The following is a 27878-nucleotide window of genomic DNA, read 5'->3' on the forward strand; positions in this document are numbered from 1 at the left end:
TATTAATACACAAGAAGTACCGCATACGCGCCAAAAGTATAATGGTACCCAAAAGAGCTGACATGTAATTCCAGACAAATTCATGAAAGTCAGCGGTGCTCCAGGGAAGGGAAATATGAAAAGCAACAAAAAGAATCCCAAAAGGGAGCACACAGGTGTAGCCAAAACTATAACAAAGTTTATTGATACATAAAAACAGGGGAGAAAGTATAAAAAGAGGTGGGGGGTTCCTCAATACTATCACAGTGGACGGACGCACAAGTGCATGAGTAATTGCAAATGCAACTAAGATATTGACCAACTCTGAATAAAGAGATGTAAAAAGAGTGGTTCAAGGAAAGTACACCTAACAGCTGGATCTGATAATGGTGTCTAGCTGTATCAGAGTAATGGTGAACAAACCATGGCCCATAGGTAAGTGGGCCCACAAAACACTTTGTGGAGAATATGGACATGAGATGCAAGTATACAGGTGAGTATAACATAACACACTAGGATATCAGATGAAAAACCAATCCTGATGAAAATTCACATAGGAAGCTGCACAAATGCAGAGAATGAACTGTCCATGAAAACGCATATAAATGTCCGTGAATGATCCCATATACATCACCAGATACAGATGAATGGCAATGAGTGCACTTGGTCCTTGTAACTGGAAAAGAGGAGAGTCCCCCCATCACGCTCCCACTCCTACTCGTTTCGACAGAAGGTCTTCTACTGGGAGTGGTGGCAAGCAAGAGCAGGCAGGGTCTATTTATACCGCAATGTCCCTCCACACTAATTTGCGCTAAAATCACACTGAATGCAGACAGCTGTTTGATTCCAGCATGTCACGATCCTTATAGGTTTAACCAGATCAGAGGTTTGCATAGCAGCACCTCCCATAATTGCGTGGAGCGTCGACTCCATGGTGACCAGACGCTTAGTGAATACAGCCAATCAGTGATGTATGCGGCGTCATCATGGCCCATGATTGGACGGTGCTGCTGCTGGAATGTAGTGTAGTGTATTAGCTGCAGACGCATGAATAACCCATAATTCACGTTAAAAACACATTGAATACAGTCAGATATTTGGTTCCAGCATATCACGGTCCTTGTAAGATTATCCAGATTAAGTGATCACATAACAACACCTCCCATGATTGCGTAATGCATCGTCTCCATTGGAACCAAAGACGCTCCATTGATGTAACCAATCAATGATGTATACGGCTTTGCTATGGCCCATGATTAGACAGTTCTGCACCTGGAATGTAGTATAATATGTTCACTGCAGCCACATAAATGACTCGTACATCGTTATCCTGGAGATGCGATTCAACTGTCACGGAAGTGATATATAGTCACCAATCGAGGTTGTAATATTCCCTGATATTCTGTATAAGTATAAGGCTTTGGATCGATGATCTTGATAGTCTAAATGTTCGTTTACTGATGTACAATTTGGAAGTTGCGAATGCCAGGGTTTTATCATTCAGAATAGTCATCGGATTTGAGGCTGCTATGCGATCATCTGATCTGGTTAAGCCTATGAGGATCGTGACATGCTGGAATCAAACAGCTGTCTGCATTCAGTGTGATTTTAGCGCAAATTAGTGTGGAGGGACATTGCGGTATAAATAGACCCTGCCTGCTCTTGCTTGCCACCACTCCCAGTAGAAGACCTTCCGTTGAAACGCGTAGGAGTGGGAGCGTGGTCGGGGTACTCTCCTCTTTTCCAGTTACAAGGACCAAGTGCACTCGTTCCCATTCATCTGTATCTGGTGATGTATAATTGCAGCTTCCTATGTGAATTTTCATCAGGACTGTTTTTTTCATCTGATATCCTAGTGTGTTTGTTATACTCACCTGTATACTTGCATCTCATGTCCATATTCTCCACAAAGTGGTTTGTGGGCCCACTTACCTATGTGCCATGGTTTGTTCACCATTACTCTGATACAGCTAGAGACACTATTATCAGATCCAGCTGTTAGGTGTACTTTCCTTGAACCACTCTTTTTACATCTCTTTATTCAGAGTTGGTCAATATCTTAGTTGCATTAGCAATTACTCATGCACTTGTGCGTAGGTCCACTGTGATAGTATTGAGAAACCCCCCACCTCTTTTTATACTTTCTCCCCTGTTTATATGTATCAATAAACTTTGTTAAATGTTTGGCTACACCTGTGTGCTCCCTTTTGAGATTCTTTTTGATGCTTTTAATATATATATATATATATATATATATATATACACACACACACACACACACACACACACACACACACACACACACACACACACACACACACACACACACACACACACACACACACACACACACACACACACACATATAAACAAACATCACAGCTTGCACTCAATGTACTGGTTCATGTAGACATATATATATATATATATATATATATATATATATATATATGATAGAAGGTCACTGGCACTCCTGTAGGTAATCAGTAGTGGGCTGGTGCATGTCCCATAAAAATAATAAAAGCATACATTACCATGAAGCGGCAAAGAGGCGACAGCACTCAGACAGTTTGAAGCAGTATTATGTATTAAACATATAGCACATATCTCCAATGTTTCGATTCCACAGGGGGATCTTCCTCAGGGGGGTGCAGAGAACAAGTGACAGCTAGAGACTTAAATAGACAAACTCCCATGTGACATAAAACACACCCACTAATTAGATGACATAATTGCGCGCTGTAGCAGGAGACAATACCAAGATCAGAGAATGTCAATGAGAATCACCTGCATCTGTGCTGGAGTCCTCCCATTGGCTCATCTCACTCACATGACCAGGCATAAGGCATCTGCATTACTTCATTGCACAGTCACTGCCTCAAACATACTGACAAATCTCCTAGAGTGCCTCTCCACATTATCAAAGCCCATAGTCTGGACACAAGTAATGTCCCTATTTGGTGTAAACGCTGAGCCAAGGGGTATGCATAAGTAGTGACAAGACTAACCATATACAACTGTGCCCCCCACAAAACTTAAGGAAGAGGGTATTGGAGTAAAAAGTCAGAGAAAGAACCTGCTAAGAGCGCGTGAGAACACCCAAATACAACACAGTGAGGATAAGTGAGGTGGAGAAGGAAGGGAAATAAAAATCATTGGAAGAAAATGTGCAGAATGAGCAAAAACTGTAAAATAGTATATACTGTATACCCCATTATGCATAATAAACATTATAAGCATTACCAAGATATCTGACTACACACTGGTGCACATGTATACCAATGGAAATACATTATAAGAAACATCCCAGATTCATGTACTCATTTAAACCTTTTGGGGCCATCTTGTCTAATTTATAAATCATTCTCGCCTTGAGTTGAAGCAAGAGCCTATGTCTATTGCCTCCCCTTGGTGGAACATGGGCTTGCACAGTGGGCATACAGCGAAATGTGGCAAGCTGTGCTGTTTAAGTGTCTTGCCACTGGGAGCAGCTTTAGATCACTCTGGTTAGTGGAATCTTTGAGGACTTTCCGTATTGTTGAACGGTGCATTGCTATTCGCTCCTCGAGCATCCGTGATGTCTTGCCCACGTAGACGAGCCCGCAGGGGCATTTGAGGATATAAACAACAATTTGGAATCGCAATTGAGAAAGTCCACTATTTTCATTGGATAACCCTTGTTCGGGTGCATGAACTTATTGCCCAACATCAAATATTGGCAATTAACGCACCCTCTGCACTTATGTACCCCTTGGAATTTAGTGAGCCAGGTGGGGGACACAGCGTATTTATCCACAGGGTCTGCTTTCATGAGATGGTCCCTTATATTTTATATAGTATAGTATTTCCAAATGCTTTTATCATTGGCCAGAATGTGCCAGTTTTTTCTCATGCTGCGCTGTATCTGGCTAGAGGCAGTGCTGAATGTCGATAATACATTAAACAGATCACTCCCCTTAGTTTTTGTTGTAGGTGCCCACAAGAGGTGAGCTATTAAAACCTACAATAAAAACCAATGGGAGTGATCGGTTTCATGTTTAATACATTATACTGCTTCAAACTGTCTGAGTGCTGTCGCCTCTTTGCTGCTTCATGGTAATGTATGCTTTTATATACATATTAAAAAATGAAAAGTCAATACCGATCTTTGGCTAACGAAATGCTTTTATTTGTGCGAGCTTTCGAGATACACTGATCTCTTCTTCTGGCGGTGTTACAATGAATAAAGCATTACAAAAGGTGTGTGTGGAGTGGGAGTTTATACCAATGGTCTAGGTAGGTGCGAAAATGTAAGAGGGTGTTGCATTACTATGTGTGTGTAGATGCTATGTGGTCCCTATTGGTATATAGAGATGGCATAGCATTGAGTATTTGTATGTGTAAGAGACAGCTGTGTGTGCATTCATATAGCACAGTATGTATAGACATGGCCTTTAGCACTCATGGGAAGAGAACTCTCTTGAATATATACATACATACTGTACATACATACATGAAACTTATAACTACCTACTAAAAATGCTAGCACATGCCTGATAAATAGTTTAAGTAAAAGGTATTTGCTAATCATCTTGACTGCTTGTTTGTGACAAAATACCTTTTTTTGTAATTTGTATAATTTTCTTCTTAAAGGAAAACCAAATGTCTATTCCAACAGATTCTAAATACAAGAGAAAACTACTGCATGTGAGAAATATATTACAGATGTTAAAGAAAGTGCTGCTGGTGGGAAATGATGGTAGGTCTCACCAGCATGGTCCTTAATCCAGATGACCCCAGCTGAGGTCAATCCAGATGGAAATCACAGTGGAAGGACAGCAGAACGCACTACAAGGGCACAGCTAACGCTACACATTTAGGGGCCTATGCAGGAAACGGCGAGAATGGCCATTCGCCAGACGTAGAACTCGCCATGTTTTTGGCGGATTCCCCTCGCAGTATGCAGGAAGGTGCGCATATCTGTGAGAGGAATCCGGCAGAGAGATGGCGAGCCCTGGCGAGAAGGGCTCCGCTGGCGAGATCTGTCAGCAGAGAGCGAGATCCGCCTCTCTCTGCACAAATCTCGCCGGCAAATAAAAAAATTGTACATAACAAATCGATTAATATTGTAGATGTGCAGGGGGTCTCCGGAGATGAACCGTGTTGTTTTTATGTTCGGGGACCCCCTGCTTCACGAGATACAAGCCCCGTTATGGGGTGCTGGTATCTCCTATGCATGGAGATAGCCCGATCACGTGACGCGGGACATTTCCATTCATAGGAGATACCGGGACCCCATAACCGGGCCTGTATCTCGGGAAGCAGGGGGTCCCCGGACATAAAACCAGCACGGTTCATGTCCGGAAACCCTCTGCACATGTACACTATTAATACAAATACAGTAATGCTGCTTCATTACCTTAGCGGCTATCCGTTAAGGCAATGAAGGGGTTAAGTCACAGTAGCATGTTTATTGGGGACAGTTGCCCCCAATAAACATTGCAATACACAACACAATCAACCTCTGTGCCCCCAACAACCCCTAAACCCACCTTATATACATAACCCATAGTTATTTTTTTAGGCACAGGAATGCGGTGGGCCTCGGGTGTTCCCGCAGGGGTCCGGGGTTCACCACTTCCCTTCAGTACCAATTGTGTGTCCAAAAAATCAATTACAAATACATACATTCTTTTAAATAAATACAACCCCCCCCACCAACACATACACAGTACATTCATGTGCAACATGACTATTATCCACATATGGATAATAGTGCATGTGCCCATGTAAAATACATTAATCCCAATAAATACATCTTGCACTCACCCTTGGCCGCCAGTCACGATGAAGGCCACCCTCATCTTCATCACCATCCATGGCCTCGGGTACTGAAAAACACACACAAGCATAAAAAGAGCCAATGTTATGTCCCCTAACCCCTTAATCACCGTAGCGGTTATTAACCGCTACCGTCATTAAGGGGTTAACCCATCCTCACCCAACAGATCTGGAGGCATAAGCAACCCCCCCACCACTACCCACCCCCGTGAGGCATAACCACCCTCACCCCTACACCGGGAGGCCTACCCTCCCTCCCTCCCTTGGGGACAATACCCCCTACCCCCAATACCCACATTCAAAACAATACACACACCCGCAATAAACATAACAATTATTAATATACTATACATAACCCACCCACACCATATAGCAAATATATTCTGGTGTTACTTAACCCCTTAATAACAATAACGGTTAATAAGCGCTAAAGTTATTAATGGGTTAAGCCACCCTGCACCCATTCATTTGTAGACTGGCTTCGTCATTCACATAATATATATATATATATATATATATATATATATATATACAGTATATATATATAATATAATATTTTAAATATATATATATATATATATAAACCAACACAGAAAAAAGAATCCCCAAAGTAGCACTCTAGCATACAAAAAATATCAAAATGTATTAATCACATGCAGATATAAATCATGAGAGAATGAGGGCCTGTGTCAGAGTTTTAGCAGTCGAGCAACAGAGAAAGGGCGTATCTTTGTAATATTGGAGAGGAAAAAGCGACAGGTTTTAGCTTTTGAATGTGAGAGGAGAATGTGAGAGAGGAGTCGAGTGTGACCACTAGGCAGCGTGCTTGTGCTACTGGGGTCTGACAGTATTTCCAATAGTAATGTGGAAGGAGGTAGTAGGGCCAGGTTTAGGATGAAATATGAGGACCTCTGTTTTAACATGTTAGGTTTAAGTCGGCAGAGAGCCATCCAGGGTGATATAGCAGAGAGACATTCAGAAACTGTGGTATGTACAGCAGGTATAAGGTCTGGGGTTGAAAAGTAAATTTGTGTATCGTCTGCCTAGAGGTGATATTTGAACTCAAGTGATTAGGTCACCTAGAGAGACTGTGTAAAGAGAAAAGAGGAGAGGTCCCAGGACAGAGCCCTGGGGTACTCCCACAGAGAGATCGATAGAGGAGGAGGTGTTAGCAAAAGAGACACTGAAAGTACAATAGGAGAGGTAAGAGGAGATCTAGGATAGAGCTTTGTTACGAATACCAAGAGTATGGAGAATGTGAAGAAGAAGAGGGTGTTCCACAGTATCAAATGCTTCAGAGAGGTTGAGTAATATGAGCAGTGTAATGACCTCTGGCAGCATAGAGGTCATTATTTATTTTAGTGAGGTCTGTTTCAGTGGAGTGGGCAGTGCGGAAGCCAGATTGTAGAGGGTCTAGGAGAGAATATGTGTTGAGAAAATGGAGCGAGAGAGAGAATATTAGATATTCAATGAGTTTAGAGGCAAAAGGCAGGAGGGAGACAGGTGGATAGTTAAAAATATTTATTAGTTTTGCTTTTAGCAGGTTAGATGTCCTATTACCATTGTTAACCCATTAGTGTGTGGTTGAGTGGTATATCTGAGTTTTCTCTGTGGATAATTCCATGCATTAACCTCCCTAATATCTGACTGTCTCCCTGGAGTAGTGCATGGCACTTGTAGTATTTCAGAAAATTCTACCTTGGAGGTCCTTGCCTTAAGCTTTCGGCCTTATCCCTACAATATTTTTTTGGACCCTCTATCTGTCTCTAACTTTGACGTTGGTGCCTATGTTTAACAATACCACTAGGTCAGCCACAGACCCTCCAACAATCTGTCTAACCAATCCGCAATGTGCAGAACTCGAGCCAACACACTGTTTGGTTCATGCGGTCATGGCAACAGATGGCCCTATCCACCTTCCTAACAATGGAGCCCCCTACCACCACATTCTTTCTTGGTCTCCGAGTATCCCAAGTCCCCTGTGTGCTGGAGAAACTATTCCCCTGGTTGCTAGAGGAATCAGTCTCCTACGGAATGCCATTCCTGCCCTGACACTTCCAAGATCTTCACTCAATAGGGCAAATCTATTGGGATGGGTCAGATCAGAACTGGCCTACCTCTTCCTCTTCTCCTAACTGTTACCCAGATACCTACTGTATCTGCTCCTCACTCACAGCACCACCATCTGCACCACTAGTCCCAGCCAGGACCTGCTCAGTGAGCATTAAACTTCTATCAAGTTTGTCAATGTCCCTCAATATTGCAAGTTTCCTATTCAGATCAGCAATCTCTGACTCTAAAGCAGTGTTTTTCAACCAGGTTTCCTAGGAACCCTTGGGTTCCCTGGGTATCCCTAAAATGTTCCCTGCAATTTTCTGGTCATTTAAAAATTATATCAAATACAGAAGAATTTACATTGCATCGGACCACAGATTTGCTATTAGAGATGGTTGGGGATTCCTCAGATTTTCACTTAGGGTTCCTTAACTGTAAAAAGGTTAGATATCACTGCTCTAAAGAGACCACTTGCTCACACTTCTCACAGCGGTACTCTCCCTGGAGCAACTGCTCCAAGTGCATATACATGATGCAAGATGTGCATTGAGTGGCATTCTCAAGCCTTCTCGTTATTGCAACTATGCTCGTTATTGCAACTAAGGAATTAAAAAGTACTAACAATGAACTTCAATATACTATACCTTGTTCAACTCCTTCTGGTGCTAACTCCACACTTAATACAAAAAACACTCCTGGTTCTAACTCCACACTTAATACAACCAGCACTCCTTCTTGTTCTAACTCCACACTTACTGTAATACAGCCAGCAGTTGAAATCAACCAGCACTCCAGTCATACAGATCAGGACACGCAAGCTCCCCTACGGCACTATTGCAATTTAATACATTAATGCCATAATTGGAAAATGTTCACAGAGTTTTTTTGGTTGCCTTTTTCTGGATAAATATAACTATTAATATATAGGATGAGCATTTCGCCCAATTACTATTCAGCTAATGTGAACTCAACCTAATCTATAATGTTACTTTGTCTTGGGGGTGGGGGCGGGGGATCCTGTTTATGAGAAGCCAATTCTTAAATGTCCTATAAAAAAAGACTCCATTTAGATTACCAACACAATAATCACTCTACTTTTATAAGGTTTTTATGTATTTCTTCCTCATTTAATATACCATTTGTGGTTTTGTATTTATTATTTGTACATGCTTTGCAGAATTGAATCTATCATGTATGTTATACATTATATATTTTTTATAGTTATTTACTGCTTTTTGCTCAGATAACATTGAAACATGAAGACAGTGATGAAAATGTTCTTCCTCTTCTCAATGTGCATAAGGAAAGAAGGGCTAGTCTTTGTTCCCATGATTCGCATGGTTTGGTGCGGCGGAAGAGTCGAAGGCATTCACTTCAGAATGCTAAAAGCCTTTCACCATTACATGCACGTCTTAGCAGCTATTCTAGTCCTATATTTCTATCAACTCATGGACATCACACAGAAGATCTTAGTCAAAGGTAAGTATTTATTTTTATACTTACTTTTTTTACTTTCCTCATTTGTTTATTGTGTTTTTTTTCTGGCCAATATTTAAACTCTCAGCAACATCTTTACAATGACAAAATATTTTATAAATCTGATACTGCAAGGCAACAAGGTGAAATGTCTCTGCAGCATTTTCCATTTAACATAATGGTGTCGAAAGTGAGTTAATATTTTATCAAAAATGCTTTTCTATAATTGAGACACCTTATTAATAGAATGTGTGTTTCAACAGTGTGTGAATATTATTTGATACCAGCTGCACCCGGCGTAACACACCGATCTAGCAGATCTTAAAGGTTATTAATTAAACATTACTCTGTGATTTCACACCTCTCAGTGATGCTTTACTGTCTCTTGTCCCCTGTTCCCCACCTTGCTGTCTCCTCCATCATGCCCCACTCCTCTTTGCACTATTTCCTCCCCTCTATTTGCACTCCATACCTTACTGTGTCTGCTCCTCTCTGTGCACACTACACTCCCTGCTCTCCTACTCATCTCATCTGTCTCATCTTCTCCTTGCCTTCTCTGTTTTCTCCTCTTTCTCACTGTGCTGTCTCTTTTCCCCTCTCTTTGCACTCCATTCTGCACCATGTGCAAACTGCTCTCCATTCTCTCCTCATCATCCATCTGTCTCCTACTCTCATTGCTGTCTCTCTGTCTCCTTCTCTCCTGGTTCCTCTCCTTGAGTAGGCATTTCAGTTGTTAGAAACCCTTTAACAGATCAGCCTTTGAGAGAGAGAGAGAGAGAGAGAGAGAGAGCGTTAGAGAGAGTCAGATAGAGAGAGTCTGTTAGAGAGGCACAGTTTGAGAGCGCGACACACGCAGTTAGAGAGAGAGAGAGAAAGATAGAGAGAGATTGATTGAACAGAAAGAATATGAGGAACAAGCTCTTTTTTGTTTGTTTTTTGTTTGTTTTTTTAGCAATCTGTGGTGTAAAAATGATAGTAATGGATATATTGCTGTCATTGTTTTGGTCGCTACCTTTTTAACAGGTCAACTATCATTCTACACAGAGACAAAGTGTTTCTTAAAAAAGGACCCTGTGCTTGAGTGTTCTTTTATTACTTTGTACTTTTCTTGCGTATTCTGAACCAGAGTAGCCCCGTAACAGAGCCATCTAAATGGCAGCATGTTGGTTGCAAGCACTTTGGGCAATTTGGTATTCAGTACAAGGGCTTTATCATGGGAGCACCCTTGTACACCCTGTTAAAAGTTCCACAAAATATATGTTGCTTCACTGGAGCAGATACAATTTGTCAGTGTGTTGTCTAGTGTCAGAGAGCTCAAATTTCCCAGGCCTATACTGCTGACTGGTACTAATTTGTACTGTAACCCTCACAGCCTTCTTTACCTTCTCCTCCTTTATCATCACTAGTGCTTAGTTTTTCAGTTTCAAGCACTGTACATCCATCACTACATCACCTCCACTGTCAACAATACCTCCTGATACACCGCCTGGAGTACCACAAAGTTTAATTCTCCCGTCTCACAACTATGATAAGAGTTGTGTCCACCTCAAACAATAAACTTTGCTTCCACCTACATATGATGTTGGGTCAGCCCTAGTAGCGCAGAGTTATCCAAGATTAGTTCCTGGTTTCTGCTTCCTCACCAATGCATGGAACAAGCAACATATTGCAATATCTTCCTCATTCTCTGCCTCAATTATAAAAAAATATCCAGACATTTCAGGGTTAGACACTATACCTTGCATGATGGTATGAAGGCACGGCTTCTGGTACTGCTTGGGGACCCTCCTTTCACTTATCCTTTCCTTGCTGCACCAGCTATCTCCACCACTAAAAATGTAATTGTCATCTTTCTCCTTCACTTTATTCAGATTTACAGTATATGTTATGTTGACATTAGTTGATTATGATATTGAGTGTGGCACTGGCTGCTGCCTGACCGTGCTGCAATGGTCTCACTTCAACTAGCTTAAAGCACCAATACTACATTCCTCTCTTTTTCATTTCCCCCCTCTTATTTTTATATGTAAAGCATGTGGCAATGTATAATTATTCTACATTCTTATCTAAAATGGCAATAATTTGGTGCTCCTGTTATAAATCTTTAAAAATCCTGATTGTGTGCCTAACGAAAGGGCTACCTTATGAGACTATGCTGCAGACAGTGCAATGCTACAGCTGATATGTAACATTATGGTACTAAGTGTAATACATTATTGTTACAGTTTCCAGAGTAATAGTGTTTGGACCACAGCAACTGATTTGTATATGCAGTGGCGAGAAAAAGTGTGTGAACTCCAATAATAATGACGAAAATTTCGTAGTTTTTCCATAATAACCTTCTTGAATCAAAACGTTTTTTAAAATATCCAATAGGATTTATTTTAACCAGTCTTTTGAATCAAAATGATGTAAGAATTAGACAAACAACGAGTAAGAGCCGGGGTATGTGCAAAAGTAATTAAAACCCTGGTTTTATCACCTAAATTAAAGGGGTTAATTAGAATCAGGTGTTTAAATAATTAGGTAGATCATCAGGTGTGAGTTTGGGAGGCCTCACCTAATGTATATAAAGATCAGAAACTTTGTGAGTTTGTTCTTCACCATACATGTGTGTGGAAAAATGTCATGCCACGATCAAAAGAAATCTGTTAGGACCTCAGAAAAGCAGTTATTGATGCTCATAAGTCTAGAAAGGGTTATACAACCATTTCTAAGGATTTGAGGTTCCACTAATTTACTGTTAGACAGATTAGTCTACAAATTGAGAAAGTTCAAGACCACAGTCTACCCAGGAGCAGTTGTCCTACCAAAATCTCTGCTAGAAAAAAACGTCAATTCATCCAGGAAGTCACAAAGAACCCCAGAGTAACATCCATGTATCTGCAGGCCACTCGCCTTGGCTAATGTGTGTGTTCATGACACAACTATCAGAAAAGACTGAAAAAGAATGGTGTTCATGGAAGGATAGCCAGGAGGAAACAACTGCTCTCTAAAAAGAATATTGCTGCCTGTCTGAAGTTTGCCAAAGAGTGTAAGAGTTCCAGTCCGGGGTTTGGCTGGAAATTGCCCTTATATAGCTGAAGTAGCCATCTTGGTTCCTAAAAAGCTTTCTGAACTAAGCAATTGCCTACAGCTGTTCCTGGACTTAAATTGCAGCCTGAGCCTGCCTTGTGACTGCCTGCTTTGCAGCCCTGCACCTATTGGCTCTCCCTGCTATTTAGGGTCAGCTTCTTCCACCAAGAAGGGGCTTAGCATAATCCTTATGTAACCTGTGCTGAAGCCTTTTCGGTTCCCGAGGCATAGCCTGTGCTGAAGGCCCTGTTGACAAGGCCTATCCTGCATTCTGAGGCCTGTCCTATTTCCTGAGGCCTACCCTGTTGCTTTGGCTTCAATGGTACCTGGCCTGTGACCCTGACCATCGCTCCCGTGCCACCTGCCTTGACCTCTGCCTGGATCACTACTACGCTGCTCTCTCCTACCCTGACCTGGCTGCCCACAACTACGGAACCTGCAATCTGCGCTCTGCCTCACTGCTCCAGGTCGGTGCTTCTTTATCCCCACCTTGACCCCGCGGTCCATCTTTGTTTGTGGTGAACACATTCGTTACAAAGAGACCCTTTTTGAACTCCATGAAAAACGTTATCTTTGGCGAAAACCAAACACTGCGTTCAAACAGAAAAACCTCATCCCAACCATCATGCATGGTTGTGGGAGTGGTAAGGTTTGGGATCGCTTTGCTGCCTTAGGACCTGGACAGCTTGCATCATTGACATAACAATGAATTCTGCATTTTATCAAAAGATGCTAGAAGAGAATATCAGGACCCCATCCATGAGCTGAAACTGAAGCCAAAGTGTGTCATGCAGACAAAGATCATAAACATACTAGGAGATCTACAAATGAATGGCTGCAGAAGAGGAAATTCAGTGTTTTAGAATGGCCTGTTGAAAGTCTGCACCTAAACCCCATTGAAATGTTGCGACAGGACCTAAAGCGAGCTGTTCATGCAAGAAAGCCCTCAAATGTCACTGAGTTGAAGCAACGGGCCAAAATTCCCCAAAACCAATGTGTAGCCAGCAGTTATAGAAAACGCTTAGTTGAAGTGATTGCTGCTCAAGGGCGGGCCACCAGGTAAAGAATCTACAGGTTCACATACTTTTTCACACATGGATATTAAATGTTGAAAAAGCATCATTTTTGTGTAATTTGTTTGATTGGGTTATTTCTATCAATTATTAGAACTTGGATTAAGATCTAATAACATTTTAGGTGTGAAATATGTGAAACTCCTAAGGGATTCACAAACTTTTTTTCGCCACTACCTTTCCAAACAGAAAGTAAACATGTATTGTAATATAACATACTAGAATCAATTAGAAATAATTATAATAGAAGAGATAATAAATAATCATTATACAGTACCAACATATCAAAGAATAAGAACTGTAGCTGATGAATTCAAGTTGTACGCAATTTCTTCAGTATGTTGACCATTTTTTAATTGTAGAGCTGATATTTAGGACTAAAATTAAGTCAATGCAGTATTAATTATTTCCATTAGACTATTTAAAGTATAAATCTTTCATGCTGTAACAATAAAGAAATGTGAACCCCCCACCCCCCACCACCTTCATATACCTATAATCTAACCTGATCAATAGCCAGAAACGTAGTTCCAGCAATTCTTTGCTGATGTTCGCAAACAAATATTTTGATATGGGTCTTTTGGTGTTTGCATTCTTGCCTCGAATGTACTCTAAATGTTTTTCTAATCTGAAGGTGTAATTCCTACGCTGTCATTCCTACATATTATTTAGAGCAAGGACAAAGCAATAAATAAACAACCCATCTTTACACCAACAGAAAAATTCATTTTTTGTAAATATACATTTTTTATTGGAAATATACATTTCAATAGTTATTGCTTGATTATACTTGTATTCTATTTCCTCATATGCCGTTTATTGCTCTTTATCCTCCTTCTAGAGACAGCAACTATGGAAATATAAATTGCTCATCTTTTTTTTTTTATATAGACTACGGCCATATGCAGCACCCAAATCTTGCTATGGAACATCTATGTTACCTCATCAGGAAACTCAGCATGACAGGTTTGTTTGAATATGATTCTGACACTGGAATAGATTTACAAAACAACACAAAATCAGGATCAGTTCAGTGAGTAAATGCTTGTGGTCATTTCACAAGGTTTATATCACGTTCACCAGAGTAATTACAGTATATGTAAGAAAATGTCGTATTATGTGCTAATGCTAGTACTTAGTGCTAATTGGGAGTTATTTTTCCTAATTCTAAATAGAAGCACTCTCATATACTGATATGTGGTCCACATACATATAAGACCCACAGAAATTGAAATGCTAAAACGCCTTTAAAAACAATATGTTTGATCTTTAAATAAAAGTTAAATATAATCTGTTAAACCTCTTTTGCTGACATAGAAATTTGCAGTACAACAAAGTTTTGTGAGTGCTTATAGAGCGAAGCTCGGAGATAACACTTAGTGGTTTTATGTTATGCATATTTTGCCACTTATATATATTTGCCATATTTACTAAGCGGAGCTAACCCATAAGGCACCTCATGACTGATTGATATGTATGTAAGGTGTCTTATTACTTACCAGTGCTTTGTAACCATGGCCTTTAATGTTGATGTGGTTTCTTAACAGAAGCCAGTTGTCCCATGCTCCTTGTAAAGAGGAGTGATAAAAGGGGTCTATAAGTTATTGTAGTTCTTACTATTATTGAAGTGAAACTTCTTTGCTGGCAGCAGTGAATTTCCTTAGTTGGAGACGAAAGTAAGGTCACGGCAGTACCGTCATGTGGGCAAAAGAGGCCGTCGGTGCGTGTCAGTGTGGGCAAAAGTCTGTTGCATCGGGGGGCTTCTGGTGACGTCACACGGAATGGTCGGGTAGGTGAGGAGCTCTTCAGACCCGCAAGCATAAACCCTTCAAAACTCACCTTTCCTGCCAATTTCGAACAACTTATTCAGTTCCACCGAGTACCTAACAAAGGCTGCTATGTCCAAACAGCGTAAGGTGACGGCACAGGGCATTAAGAAGTACTTTTCCCCGTCTCAGAGCCCCACTGCTGCCGACATGGAGTCCCAAAATGGCGCCGGACCACGAGGCGCAATGGCTCAATCGGGAAGGAAAGCCCAACAGAAGGCAAACAAGTTGCTCTCCACAGAAACTCTCCTGACAAGGGAGCATTTGGAAGACTTACTATCAGCCATGTCAGCAAAGCTCCACTCCACTTTCCAGGCTGCTGCAAGTGACATTAGGCAAGAAATTGCGGGACTTGCTGAGAGGACAACAACTCTCGAGAACAAACTCGATGAGGCCCATCACAGACAGGCGGAGGCCGAAGAAGAGATACATCGCCTAGGGAAGGAAATTACTTTACTGAAGGAAGGAATGGAGGATCAGGAAAACAGGGACAGGCGCCAGAATATTCATGTGAGAAATGTCCCTGAGACGATCCTTCACGACCACCTACCCTCCTACCTAACAGATTTATTCACGGATATATGTGGAGACCTGGCCAAAAAAGATCTAGAAATCGACCGGGCACAACGTGCATTGGGGCCCAAGTCGGATGATCCTAGCAGTAGAAGAGATGTAATAATAAAATTACATAGCTACTCTGTCAAGGACAAAATCATAACGGCATGCCGGTACAAAGATAAAATCCTGTTCCAGAATGAGCCTCTTCAAATATACAACGACCTAGCCAAAGCTACGATGATCCGCAGAAGGGAATTAAAGCCACTTACCAACTTACTACAGGAAAAAGGCATCAAGTACCGATGGGGCTTCCCTTTCAAGCTTGTGGTGCATAAAAATGGGAAATTCCTGACCCTCAAGTACCCAGAAGATATGGCTCTCTACTCCCAAGCTTTGGGTCTGATGCCCCCACCTTCGTGGGCCCCTGCCCGCTCGGCTTGGGGAACGGAGAGAAATGATGAAAGCCCGAGCCGTATCCCAGTCAGAACGGCAGCTCAGCAAGATGCGAGTGAGGCACTCCGACTACACTTGTTTCAAGATTCCACCTGGAAAAAAAAGGAATTCCACCTACCTTCCAGACCCCGGTTGAGGTTTGATCCCCTTCAGAAGAACAGAAGCCCTTTTCCGGTTACGCTCCAGATTGTCCTCCTTGGTTCGCGGTCATCTGCGATGATCATCTATCTGGGGGATTTTGATGAAGCAGCTCGCCGGTTAAAGAATCTGGATGTTTCCCCCACTGTTTGCCACGATCCGTGAGGTTGCTCTGTTCCTCAAGCCTGTTGCTTGTTTTTTGGGGTTGAGGGGAGGGGGGGTTGATGGTTGACTCACCCGAGAAGTTCGGATCTCGATCGCTGCGTACCGCTCCTGAAGTGGTGTCATTGCCGCTGAGGAATAAAGCTCCCTGTCAGGTCCCCTGCTTCCATGGGAAATTCCCTACTCCCCCCCTCCCCTCCCCTCCTCTCCGTGACTTGTGAGTGACTAATAATGGTGTATATAAGGCACAATGTATTGTATTTAATGCTGCCTGCCTTCTCAATCCAGAGGTGCTTCTAAGGAAGGAAATGCTCCATGAAAATCCTGCCTTCACTGAAACCGGGTGTTTTTCGTGATGTTGATTGCTCTGTTTTAAGATCCCTCCCCCCTCCCTTACCCCCCTTCCCCCTCCCCTACCCCCACTCCCCTCCCTCATACTCTAAACTTTTTCATAGGATTTGGCCAGCAAGGCCAATATCTTATTACGAATGTTGCTGCCTGGTTGTTTAGAGGGTTATGTTATAAGTAAGGAATGTTGGGTTTTGACCTGTATACTGTATTGTATATCGCTCGGGAACTCGAGGGTTGAAGTGTAACTTAAGGTTTTTTACCTTCCTCTCTTCCATCTGCTTCCCCCCCCCTCCCCGCCTCCTCGCTCTGTTATTCGACAAGTTATGGGTTTCAAACTTAGGTTGGCCTCCCAACGGGTGGGAAAGGAGAACCACTGATTTTTTCTGAGGGTTTGGACCCTCCTGCCCCTTCCGGTCGTCGTTATCGGAGCTACCCCCAGAGGGCCTTAAGCCCTGACACCAAGTCGTTAGTTAGACTGGTTGTATCTTTTTCTTCACGGTCTATTCTGGACCTGATTTTTCTACTCTTTTACCAGCTGGAGCTGTCCCAGCTGGTCCTTTCTTAACACCCCCCCTCCCCTTCCCATCCCCCCTCCCCTTCCCACCCCTCTTCTCCCTTCCCACCCCCCTCCTCACCCTCCCTGTCTACCGCCATCCTCAGCCAACCAAAACCGATCATCTCACAAACACTCCTGAAGATATCATTGAAGTTGCCTGGTATAGTCCATTACGGACAAGGAATCATGCCCTCCCTAATGGGAAAAGGGAGGTCTTATACCTCTGGGTAATCCTTGAAATCCATGGCTAGTCAAGCCGCAATTAGGGTAATCTCCCTAAATGTAAAAAGTCTGCAAAATAATAGGAAAAAGAGACTGGCCCTTGAAGAAATGAAAAAGTCAGGCGGAGATATTATATTCCTCCAGGAGACGCACTTCACAAATCAGGACCCTCCCAAAACATTTCAAAATCACTTCAGATGGGTTTCTACTCCTCATTTAGTAGTAAAACAAGGGGAGTGGCCATACTGATCCGGCAAGGAACCCCATTCAATCTGATTAAAACAGTTACGGATACAGATGGTAGATTTCTAGTGGTAGATGGCTCCCTAGCGGGGTCAGCAATCGCCCTGGTCAACCTATATGCGCCCAATGAGAATCAATTGGATTTCATAAAATCGGTCATGGAGGAAATTGACCCAACATATTTATCCTCACTAATAATAGGTGGAGATCTAAATATGGTCTTTAACACTGCTGAAGACAAATCACTTCCAGCAGGGCGTCTTCACTCTGACTCCTCCCTACGCACGGGGAAAAGACTAAAAGAGTTCATTAAAGAATTTTCTCTAATAGACATTTGGAGATCCCAACATCAGGGTCATAAGGAGTTCACTTTCTACTCCACCCCTCACCAGTCCTATTCTCGTATAGACTATTTCCTGATGACCAAGAATGTTCTGGAGGCCTCTTTAGATTCGGATATTGGCCCAATTACCTGGTCGGATCATGCACCTATTAAATTAACCCTTTCGGTGCCATTTGTAAAAACCAAATCGTATACCTGGAGGTTAAACGATTCATTACTGAATCATCCAGAAATAGAAAGAAAGGTCAAAAAAGCGTTGGCAGAGTATTTCTCTCTTAATGTGGGTTCAGTCGCGTCTCCAGCGATTCTGTGGGAAGCTCATAAAGCTGCAATTAGAGGCAGCCTCATCTCGATTGCATCTCACAGGAAAAAGACCAAGCTAAAATTAATTAAAGATCTGACGGATAAAATTACTCAATTAGAGTCACAACATAAAGCAAACCCTTCAAAAAATAAATGATAAAATCTTAATCGATGCTAGAAATGAGCTAAAACAAGCTCAGATGGAAGATGTAGAAAAGGCCCTTAAATGGACAAACCAGAAATATTGTGATAAGGGAAATAAGGACGACAGACTTCTTGCGAGCAAGTTAAGAGGAATACCAACAAGGACCCAGATTACAGCGATCAAAAATAGGACTGGTGAGGTCCAGTACAACGATAAAAAAAATCTCAGATGAACTTACTAAATTTTACAATAAGCTATATAACTTGAGAACCCTGAGTGAAAGCTCAGGTCCCGCCGCAACAGAACTAATCTCTGAATATTTAGATAGCTGCCACCTTCCCTCACTAAGCGAAAAAATCTATTACTAAATGCTAAAATAACGAAGGAAGAACTGGAAGAGGCAGTGAAATCGTTAAAAATTTCGAAAACACCGGGTCCGGATGGCTTCACTAATGTTTACTATAAAAGGTTTTTGCCGATTCTGTCTACCCACCTGTTGAGTTTGTTTAACTCTTTCTTAGAGGGGAGTCAGATTCCAGCCTCAATGTCTCTAGCAAACCTTGCAATTATTCATAAGAAAGGCAGAGACCCGATGAATTGCGGGAGCTACCGCCCAATTTCCCTCCTAAATAATGACCTTAAATTGTACAGCAAAATGTTGGCGAATAGGTTGAACCCTATACTCCCCAGGCTAATCAATATTGAAACAAAAGAAAAACACAGTACAAGTGCGCAACTATAATGAATAAACAGAGTGAATTTAAATAAAGTGCATTAACCACTTAATACCCAAGTGAGTATAAGTAACTAGGTTACCAATAAGGAGCGTCTGCTGCTGTGATAGGGTAGTCCAAGACTCTGACTCTAGACAAAACAAAATACAAAACAGCGCACAACGCTCATGGTGAAGTAAGAATGAACAATTTATATTAAAAAGTAATTCAAAGTTCTTGCCCTGATGAAGTGGCCTTTATAGTTGCTACGAAACTAGTTGGAATTATACTTTTATTGATCTACTAGTACCCTTAGTATTCTGTCACTTTGCTGGTTGAGCTGACCCTGATCGGTGAGACTGTCCCTCTACCAGCTACTCCTAAACGGAGCTTGGGACTTATCTGCCTGGATTACGTGGAAGCCTAAAGGGAACCCTCCGCTTCTAAAAGAGCCTAGCAGATGAAAGCACAGCCTGATATGACTGCAGATTCCTGACATTGGGTGATCCCGCTGCAGCCTTCTCCTGTGTTCTGATACCTGAGTGGTAATAACTGTTATAGTTACAGTTACATGCCTGTTTTACCTTTATCTGATGTATGCAGAACCTTGAATTACTTTTTAATATAAATTGTTCATTCTTACTTCACCATGAGTGTTGTGCGCTGTTCTGTGTTTTGTTTAATCTATATTGACCAGGTTGGATTTGTCGCGGGTAGACAAGCCTCAGAAAACACCCGGAAGATAATTAATATTATAGAACACGTTCATCTCACCGACACCAAGGCTGTTCTGTTAAGTTTAGATGCAGAGAAGGCGTTTGATCGTATAGACTGGCTATTCCTTTACCATACTCTGAGGACGTTTGGCTTTAATGGATCATTCCTAGAGGGTGTCAGAGCTCTCTACCGCAATCTATCCGCAACGGTCAGGCTTCCAGGCGGATTAAGCGAAAAGTTTAATATTAAAAATGGGACGAGACAAGGTTGCCCTTTGTCCCCTCTTCTTTTTGCCTTAACCATTGAACATTTGCGTCTAAAATTCGAGGAAATCAAAATATCCGAGGGATAGTAATTGGACCAACAAATTATAAAATTTCCCTATTCGCTGACTTAGTCATTCTAACATTATCTCAACCCCAAACTTCCCTTCCTAACCTTCAAAGGGAACTATTGGACTTTGGGAAAATATATGGTTATAAAATCAACAGCGACAAATCAGATGCTCTATATTTAAATCTAAGTGACTCGGAAGTGAAGTTGCTTAAGCTCAATTTCAGCTATAGTTGGAGTTCCTCATACATTAAATATCTGGGAGTGAATGTATCAAGGAGCTACCACTCACTATATCAGTATAATTACCCAGCCCTTTTTAGTAAAATTAAACAGGATCTAGATAAATGAGAAGGTTACCAGATCTCATGGATTGGGAGAATGATTCCGGTAAAAATGAATATTCTCCCGCGACTTGTCTACTTTTTTCAAACACTCCCGATCCATATTCCTGGCTTTGAATTGAAAAACATCCAAAACAAAATATTCAAATTTATTTGGCAAGGAAAGAGGCCCCGAATAGCTAGATCGGTTCTGATGGCTTCAAGGACAAGGGGGGGCCTGGGAGTTCCCGACATATCTAGGTATTACCAAGCTGCTTAGTTGTGACAAGCAGTGATGTGGAATGCTGACCCGGGAAGCTATTGCTGGAAGGATATAGAGTCCTATCACGCTACCAGTCTGCCTTTGGGGTATGGAAAGAGAAGATATGCAAACACACAAATTTTCTTTGGGGACCATGAGACACACATGGGAGGTATGGAAAAAATCCAAATTCCGATTCAACCTTGCCCCCGCATGCTCGCAGCTTACCCCAATTTTTGATAACCTGAAATTTCCACCGGGGTGCGAGCCTAGACAGTTTAACCAATTCACATCTAAAGGAATTGAAACGAATGCTGACCTACTCTGGTTGGGGAAGTTCCTGAAGTTTCAAGATTTGCGAACAAAATATAAGAACGTAGAGCTAGACGCGTTCAAATATCTCCAAATTAGACATTTCCTACAAAAAATCTCCCCGAAATTGGAGTTTCCCCTCTAACTAATTTTGAGGATGTGTAAAGTTGGTGTATACCAAAAAGGTCTGATAACTAAATTATATGCTGAACTGGAGATTTCAGCAGATTCTCCAACCCATGACTATATGCTCAAATGGGCAGCGGAATTAAATGTGGATATCAACCAGGAGGATTGGGAAGCAATATGGGAATCAGCTTCAGGAACTTCTATATGCACCACGACAAAAGAGAATATTTATAAAATATTATTCCACTGGTATCTTACCCCAGTGAGACTTCAAAAAATCTATCCTCTGGCCTCCGACCTTTGCTGGAGAGGCTGTGGACAAAAGGGAGACATGGAGCATATTTGGTGGTCATGTCCAGAAATTCGGAAATATTGGCTTATGGTTCAAACATTGATAAAAGAGATAACAGATCTCATGATACCTATTGATCCACTGGCCTTTCTATTGGCTAAGCCACTGGAACGAATTGTCCGTCCAGTAAGGAAATTGATCTCCTTCATTCTTACCGCGGCGAGATGTGCAATTGCGGCCTCCTGGAGGAAAGTCTCTCCCCCTCCAAGCAGAAGTTAAATAATAGAATAAACGAAACAATGCAGATGGAAAAATGAACTGCATTTCTGAAACACTCCTCAAAGGCCTTTTACAAAGTATGGGAGCCCTGGTTGATTAAGTAAAAAGATACAGCAAATACGGTTCTCTGCTGGAGGTAAGACAGACAGGATCTGAGGGCTCTTTAATTCCTCGCTAAGAGATACAGTCTACTCATAGGTGGTTGGCGGCAGGAGAGGAGCTCTTCCCCCCCTCCCCCTCCCTTCCCTTCCCTCTTTTTTTTCTAGCCCCTATCCTTTCTGGTAGGGTCAAATATAGACCCAGGGGCATCACCCAAGTGGGTGACATTCTTTTCTGTCCTATTTCTCCAAAATGTATTGTATTGGACAAAATGTAACTTACTATGTATGCGACTTTTGTGATTGCCCAATAAAAATGTTTGGGGAAAAAAAAAGTCTGTTGCATCTGTAGCACTCTTCGGCGTGACGTGCATGCGCAGTAGCCGTCGGCTCGGTGCACATGCGCAGTAGCCGTCAACTCGGCGTGCATGCGCAGTAGCCTTCAGCACGCATGCGCAGTAGCTGGTGACTCGACGCACATGCGCAGACACCGGCCTCAGTGCGCATGTGGAGGTACAACACTTGCCCCCACTTTGGCGAAAACACACACAGAGACCCACAGAGACACAAACGCAGACACACACACACAGAGACACACACCCAGAGACCCACACCCAGAGACACACACCCAGAGACACACACACCGAGACACACACACAAGGAATTCACAGTTAGTATAAATAAAGAAGTGCAAATAGCTCAAATGGGATGTGTGCTGAGCACGCATGTTCTAAGTCAAACTTCTTTGCATTTTGTCACTGAAATTGTGTTTTGATTTTTAATTTAAAAACAATCACTATCACAAACACAATTTCTGTGACAAAACAGTGACAAAAGACAAAGAAATTTCTCTTAAAAGGCGCATGCTCGGCACACACAATTTTTATGTGTTCATGTTGATATTTGTTTTGCATATTGTAACTTTTTTCATGTATAGCTTTTTCTCAAGACTTCTATAGATACGTTCTTTATAGCCTGCAAAGTAAAAAAAGACCTACAGTAGTTTTTTTGTTTTGTATTTGGCATACCAGTGACTTATTTTAGGAACCTGACTTTTGTTCTTTTATGTAATATTTGTTAATAAAATTTTTATACTTTTTTGTTTCAAGGCCATATTTAGGTGGTCTCCTCACTTCATCTCACCGTCAACATCAAGAATCTTTGGCTGCAGAAAGGGAAAGGCGACGTCAGGAGAGAGAAGAGAGGTTGCAAAGGATAGAACGGGAAGAAAGAAACAAGTTTAAGTACGAATATACTGTATCTAGTGATGTTTTTGTTCAATTAGTATACAGACACATTAGTTTCTTAATGGTTTGATATATTTTATTTGAAAATAAGGGAAATTGTTTAGAGATGTGTAATATCTACCTGTTGAGAAGGTTTGGAAGAAGTTTCCAGCAATCAAAAATGACAGAGCAGAACAGAATCAAAACTGGGTTAGACACAAATAAATCAGGAAGAAAGAATAACTGGATTAACAAGGAAGACTATTGAACTAGCACAGTAAACAGGAATAAGAATATTTACTGTATATAGGAAGACAGATGGGTGTGACAAGGAAAATTGGAAATGAGTGAATGAAGCAGTAGTGGCTCAGATTAGCTGCCACTGCATTTCCTGGTTAAATACTTGCTGCTGGTGAGAATAAATTACAAGGTTTGGTGCTACTTGAACTGTACACATCACAGACACCACAAATATTAAAACACATTACAAATATAATTCCCATAAATCAATCTGGCTGTTTTTACTACCTACAGCCGCGGCCCCTTTTATTCTCCAACATCTCTGATTTTTTGGGGGGATTTTATCCGAATGCCACGCACTTCACCGCACTTCACCGCGTTCATGCCGCGTTCATACCGCATTCATACCGCATTCACGCTCATGCATTCAATATTATGAGCGCTACAATACCGGAACATATTCTGTAAAAAAAAACTGCATCTGCCCGCGGTTATCAGAGTTGCGCCGATACGGCCGCATTAGGATAAAGGCGGCCGCCACTGTATATACTGTATGATTATGTATTATGCTTGTAAAACATAGACCCCCACCCATTTGCAGATCAGGTCCCCTAGGGTGTTCTGTGGTCTGGCTACATGTCTCGGTGTGGTGCATACCTGCTGGCAACAGGAGGGCCTGAGTCTCCCGTGATGACATGGGGGAACAACAGGACAGGTTTCTGGGTTGAATGCCTTCGTTCTTCTTCTAATGGTGCAGCGCCTCCATCTGTAGTAAGCCCCAGGGATACGGGGTGGAATCCCTATAACAGAATCCCCTCCCAGGGATGAGAGATTCCAGTCTCACACACTTGGTATCTTTAAACAGCAGATTCTTTATTCAGTTCTCAGCAGCAGCAGCAGCAGACACGTACAATCAATATACACAGCCCTCTAGCTGTTCTCCTTGTAGGATGTCCCTGCCTCCGCTCTGGAAACACTCCAGAGTGGGGCTAGCTCTTCCCTTACCCCCTATGCAGGGTAAGAGGTATTTGGTCCACCTCACTATCAGCTATACCATAGGCTGCTCACTCTTTTCTCCGCACTAATCACTAGACTAGACACACTGTCACACACACTAAATAGGAAGTGACACTGCCCTTTGTAGCTTCCAGTAGGCACCGCCCCTGTGTCTCTTGATTGGACACAGGGTCAAGTGACCTACCTTCACTTACTCAGCACAGGGTCAAAAGTAGGGAAAATCCACGATTACTCCAGGCAACCTGTCATTAGCAGGGATTACACACAGGAGGAGGATATAAATATAGCCCCTAATCTTACCAGGGCTACATGCTTTTTGTGCAAAGTTGTTTAATGTTTATATATTTATAATGTTATATATAGTTAACACAATTAAAATATCTACCACACAGAGAACCAAACATTTCAGTTAGCTGAAAATAATCCTTTCAGTTACATTTTCATTAGTGCATACATGTTCTAGAATGATATATTTCACCCCATGTTTCACTCATGGTTTTGTAAACATATCAAATATTTACTGATTCAATAGCGAGGCAAAAACAGCACTACATGTCATTGAAAGCAATTTTCTATAATACATAGAATAGAATACATGATGCTGTTGGCCCCCTATTTTGCTTTATTGATACATAACTCTTGTGTTTTCACCTTGCGTGTCCTGATCTGTGTTTCTCAATTACTGTTTGATTTCAAGTGCTGGTGGTATTAAGTGGGGAGTTAGAACCAGAACGGAAGTGCTGTGTATACTAGTGTATACTAGCAAGGGTGGCTGAATCTGGGGAGTGTAAATTGGGTTTATGTATTTTAAAATGATGTCGTAATTGGAAGTCTATTACTAACTTTTTTTTTTCTTCTCTCCTGCCTGATTGAACCTGCAGTGGGTGTGGTTAGTTGGTTGCTAACCTACTGCACCGACACACTTTATTCGAGCAAATACCCGGTATGTACCTGGCAGATACCTGGAATGCGCCACTCCTAACCTCTGACAAGCCCCGTTGCATTTGCCTTCCCAGCCTGGGTTCATGCCTGGCTGATGGGCGGCTGATCTGTTAAATGATAATGATTAGGATTTAATAGGCTGCAATGCTTCGCGTGTCTACCAGATGGCATAAATTCATGAATTGTAATGCAGTTTATATATATATACTGTGCAGTATTGCAGCCAGCGGGAATAAAATGCTTCAATCCCTGCTTGGAAAATACCTCAATGTACTCGGGCAGAAAACAGTCACAAACCTCAATACACCCGGGTATACCCGAATTCGTGGGACTAGCCAAGCTCGAATAAAGTGTGTCGCCAGTGTAACACAGCTGGTTGGTGTATTTTCACCGCTTTAAAACAGGGGCTTGTAACGAATCCTGAGAACAGACAAGGCTTTAAACTAAAATAAAAGTAAACCAGAAATCAGTGTGACTCTAACATAAAAAACTATAATAGGAGGTGTAGTGTAAATTAAACTGGATGGGGGATACCGAGCAGAGCACCCAACTTAAAGCCGACTGGGTGGTTAATGCAGGCACTTGCTCTGTGGCCACAGCGTGGGTGAACTATGCTCTTTACAGGAGCGCACCAGCCCCCTAAAACAGAGCCTGGCAGGTAAGGGATGCCCCCCCAGACAAACGCTGCTTCCTGGGCTTATATATAGCTAGCTTGGCTAATGCTAATGCCAGAAGCATGTTGGTGAGGAGGTCCCTGGCCCCAGTGTTCTGGGATACTGGGCGCCCAAAAATAAAAAGGTGTGGGGAGAAATGCAACCAGAATGGCAGGAAGAGGCCCCTCAAGAATGACAAGAGGGGCTGCAGTCTGGCAAATTTAAAATAAATGTGGAACACAGAATCCCTTGCACCACAAAATGGGCATGTGGCTGGGGTGTCCATGAAGTGGGCAAGGTACTCTCCCGTGCTCAACAACAAACAATTTAACCCACTACAAGCGCTACTCTACATAAAATATAGTGATTTAAACAAAAGTGATTAAGTGTGCATAATCAAAAGTGATTAAAGTGAGCTGCCAAGGGGAACTGCATAGACAGATGGTTCCAACCTATAAACGAAAAATACAAATACAAAATGAGTATCCCCGGCGCTAGTAATGTCCAAGATACCGTAGTCCAAATGAAAGTCCTAAATTAGAGACTTCTCTGGATGGTAGATGGAAATGTTGAGTGAAAGTTCCAGATCGATGGGGGTGTCCCAAGAGTTATCTCCACGATAGTTCTGGAATGATATGAAAAAGAACACACCAATTGCGCAGCTGGTAACAGCACAAGTAAAGGAACTTCTCAAGGAGAGAAAGATGCGTCGCACAGCACAAAAATAGATGAAGGCTGATGTGGGATAAAAATAAGCTTTATTTGCACAAGGTGCAAGCGAGTCCTCTTTACGCGTTTCGGCCTGGAAGGCCTTTGTCAAAATTTGTATGGTAACAGCACAAGACCCTATCTGGAACTGAAAAAAGCCCTACTCACAAGATAATCTCTTGTTGGTGCAGGGGAGAGAATCTGTACTTGTCCCAACTTCAACACGTTTTCTCACGGACCCCACGTGGTCTGACGTGATTTTTCTTCCCTCAGAGCGAGCAATTTGCACTCGAAGATAGACCCGATACAGCACACCCATGCGTAAAGGAAAAATAGGACACAAATAGTACGCAATACACTTTAATAAAATACTAAAAACACAAACTACCCACACTTACATAGCATGAGGGATAGTGATGTGACACATGAATGCCGTCCGCAACCTGTTGCCAACCTGTACAGCCGATGGAGAAGCTGACTGCTAGCAATACCCGCAACCGGCGAACAAATGACGTCAGACGTCAGACGTCAGGATTGCAGGGCGCTCACACGGCGTCAGGTGGCTATGGTGGTCGGACCGGATCAAGATAATAAGCTCCTCAATATGCGTTTCGTGACTCAACGTCACTTCGTCAGGGGTTGATGGAGCTTAGCGAGGACAGTATTTAAATGCTAGCTTGATTGAATGACCATCCCACTCAGGGAGGGACAATAAGGTTACAGACAGCTAACAGAAACAACACATAACATAACTGGGACTCATTTTCTGATAAGGGGCAATCTTTATGGTAGGGACGGATTGCATCTCAATGAAAAGGGATCTTCTGTGCTAGGGGAGAGAATGTTTAAAAGTTGG

At 42.1% G+C, this 27878-nt stretch overlaps 1 protein-coding gene across 4 annotated transcripts in view; it reads left to right on the top strand.

Annotated features, from left to right (window-relative positions):
- The window catches only part of FHOD3 (formin homology 2 domain containing 3), a 607453-nt gene that overhangs the window by 351198 nt on the left and 228377 nt on the right, over positions 1 to 27878 (top strand). For 3 of the 4 annotated variants that reach the window (XM_075586421.1, XM_075586420.1, XM_075586423.1), the window contains 3 exons: positions 9098 to 9333; positions 14370 to 14444; positions 23346 to 23480. In XM_075586421.1, the coding sequence (XP_075442536.1) occupies positions 9098 to 9333; positions 14370 to 14444; positions 23346 to 23480 (446 nt within the window). The remainder of the gene's footprint in view (positions 1 to 9097; positions 9334 to 14369; positions 14445 to 23345; positions 23481 to 27878) is intronic. The other variant, XM_075586422.1, reaches the window with a different exon arrangement.

This window comes from Ascaphus truei, chromosome 2 (genome assembly GCF_040206685.1).
Source record: "Ascaphus truei isolate aAscTru1 chromosome 2, aAscTru1.hap1, whole genome shotgun sequence".
In the NCBI taxonomy this organism is placed as follows: Eukaryota; Metazoa; Chordata; class Amphibia; order Anura; family Ascaphidae; genus Ascaphus; species Ascaphus truei.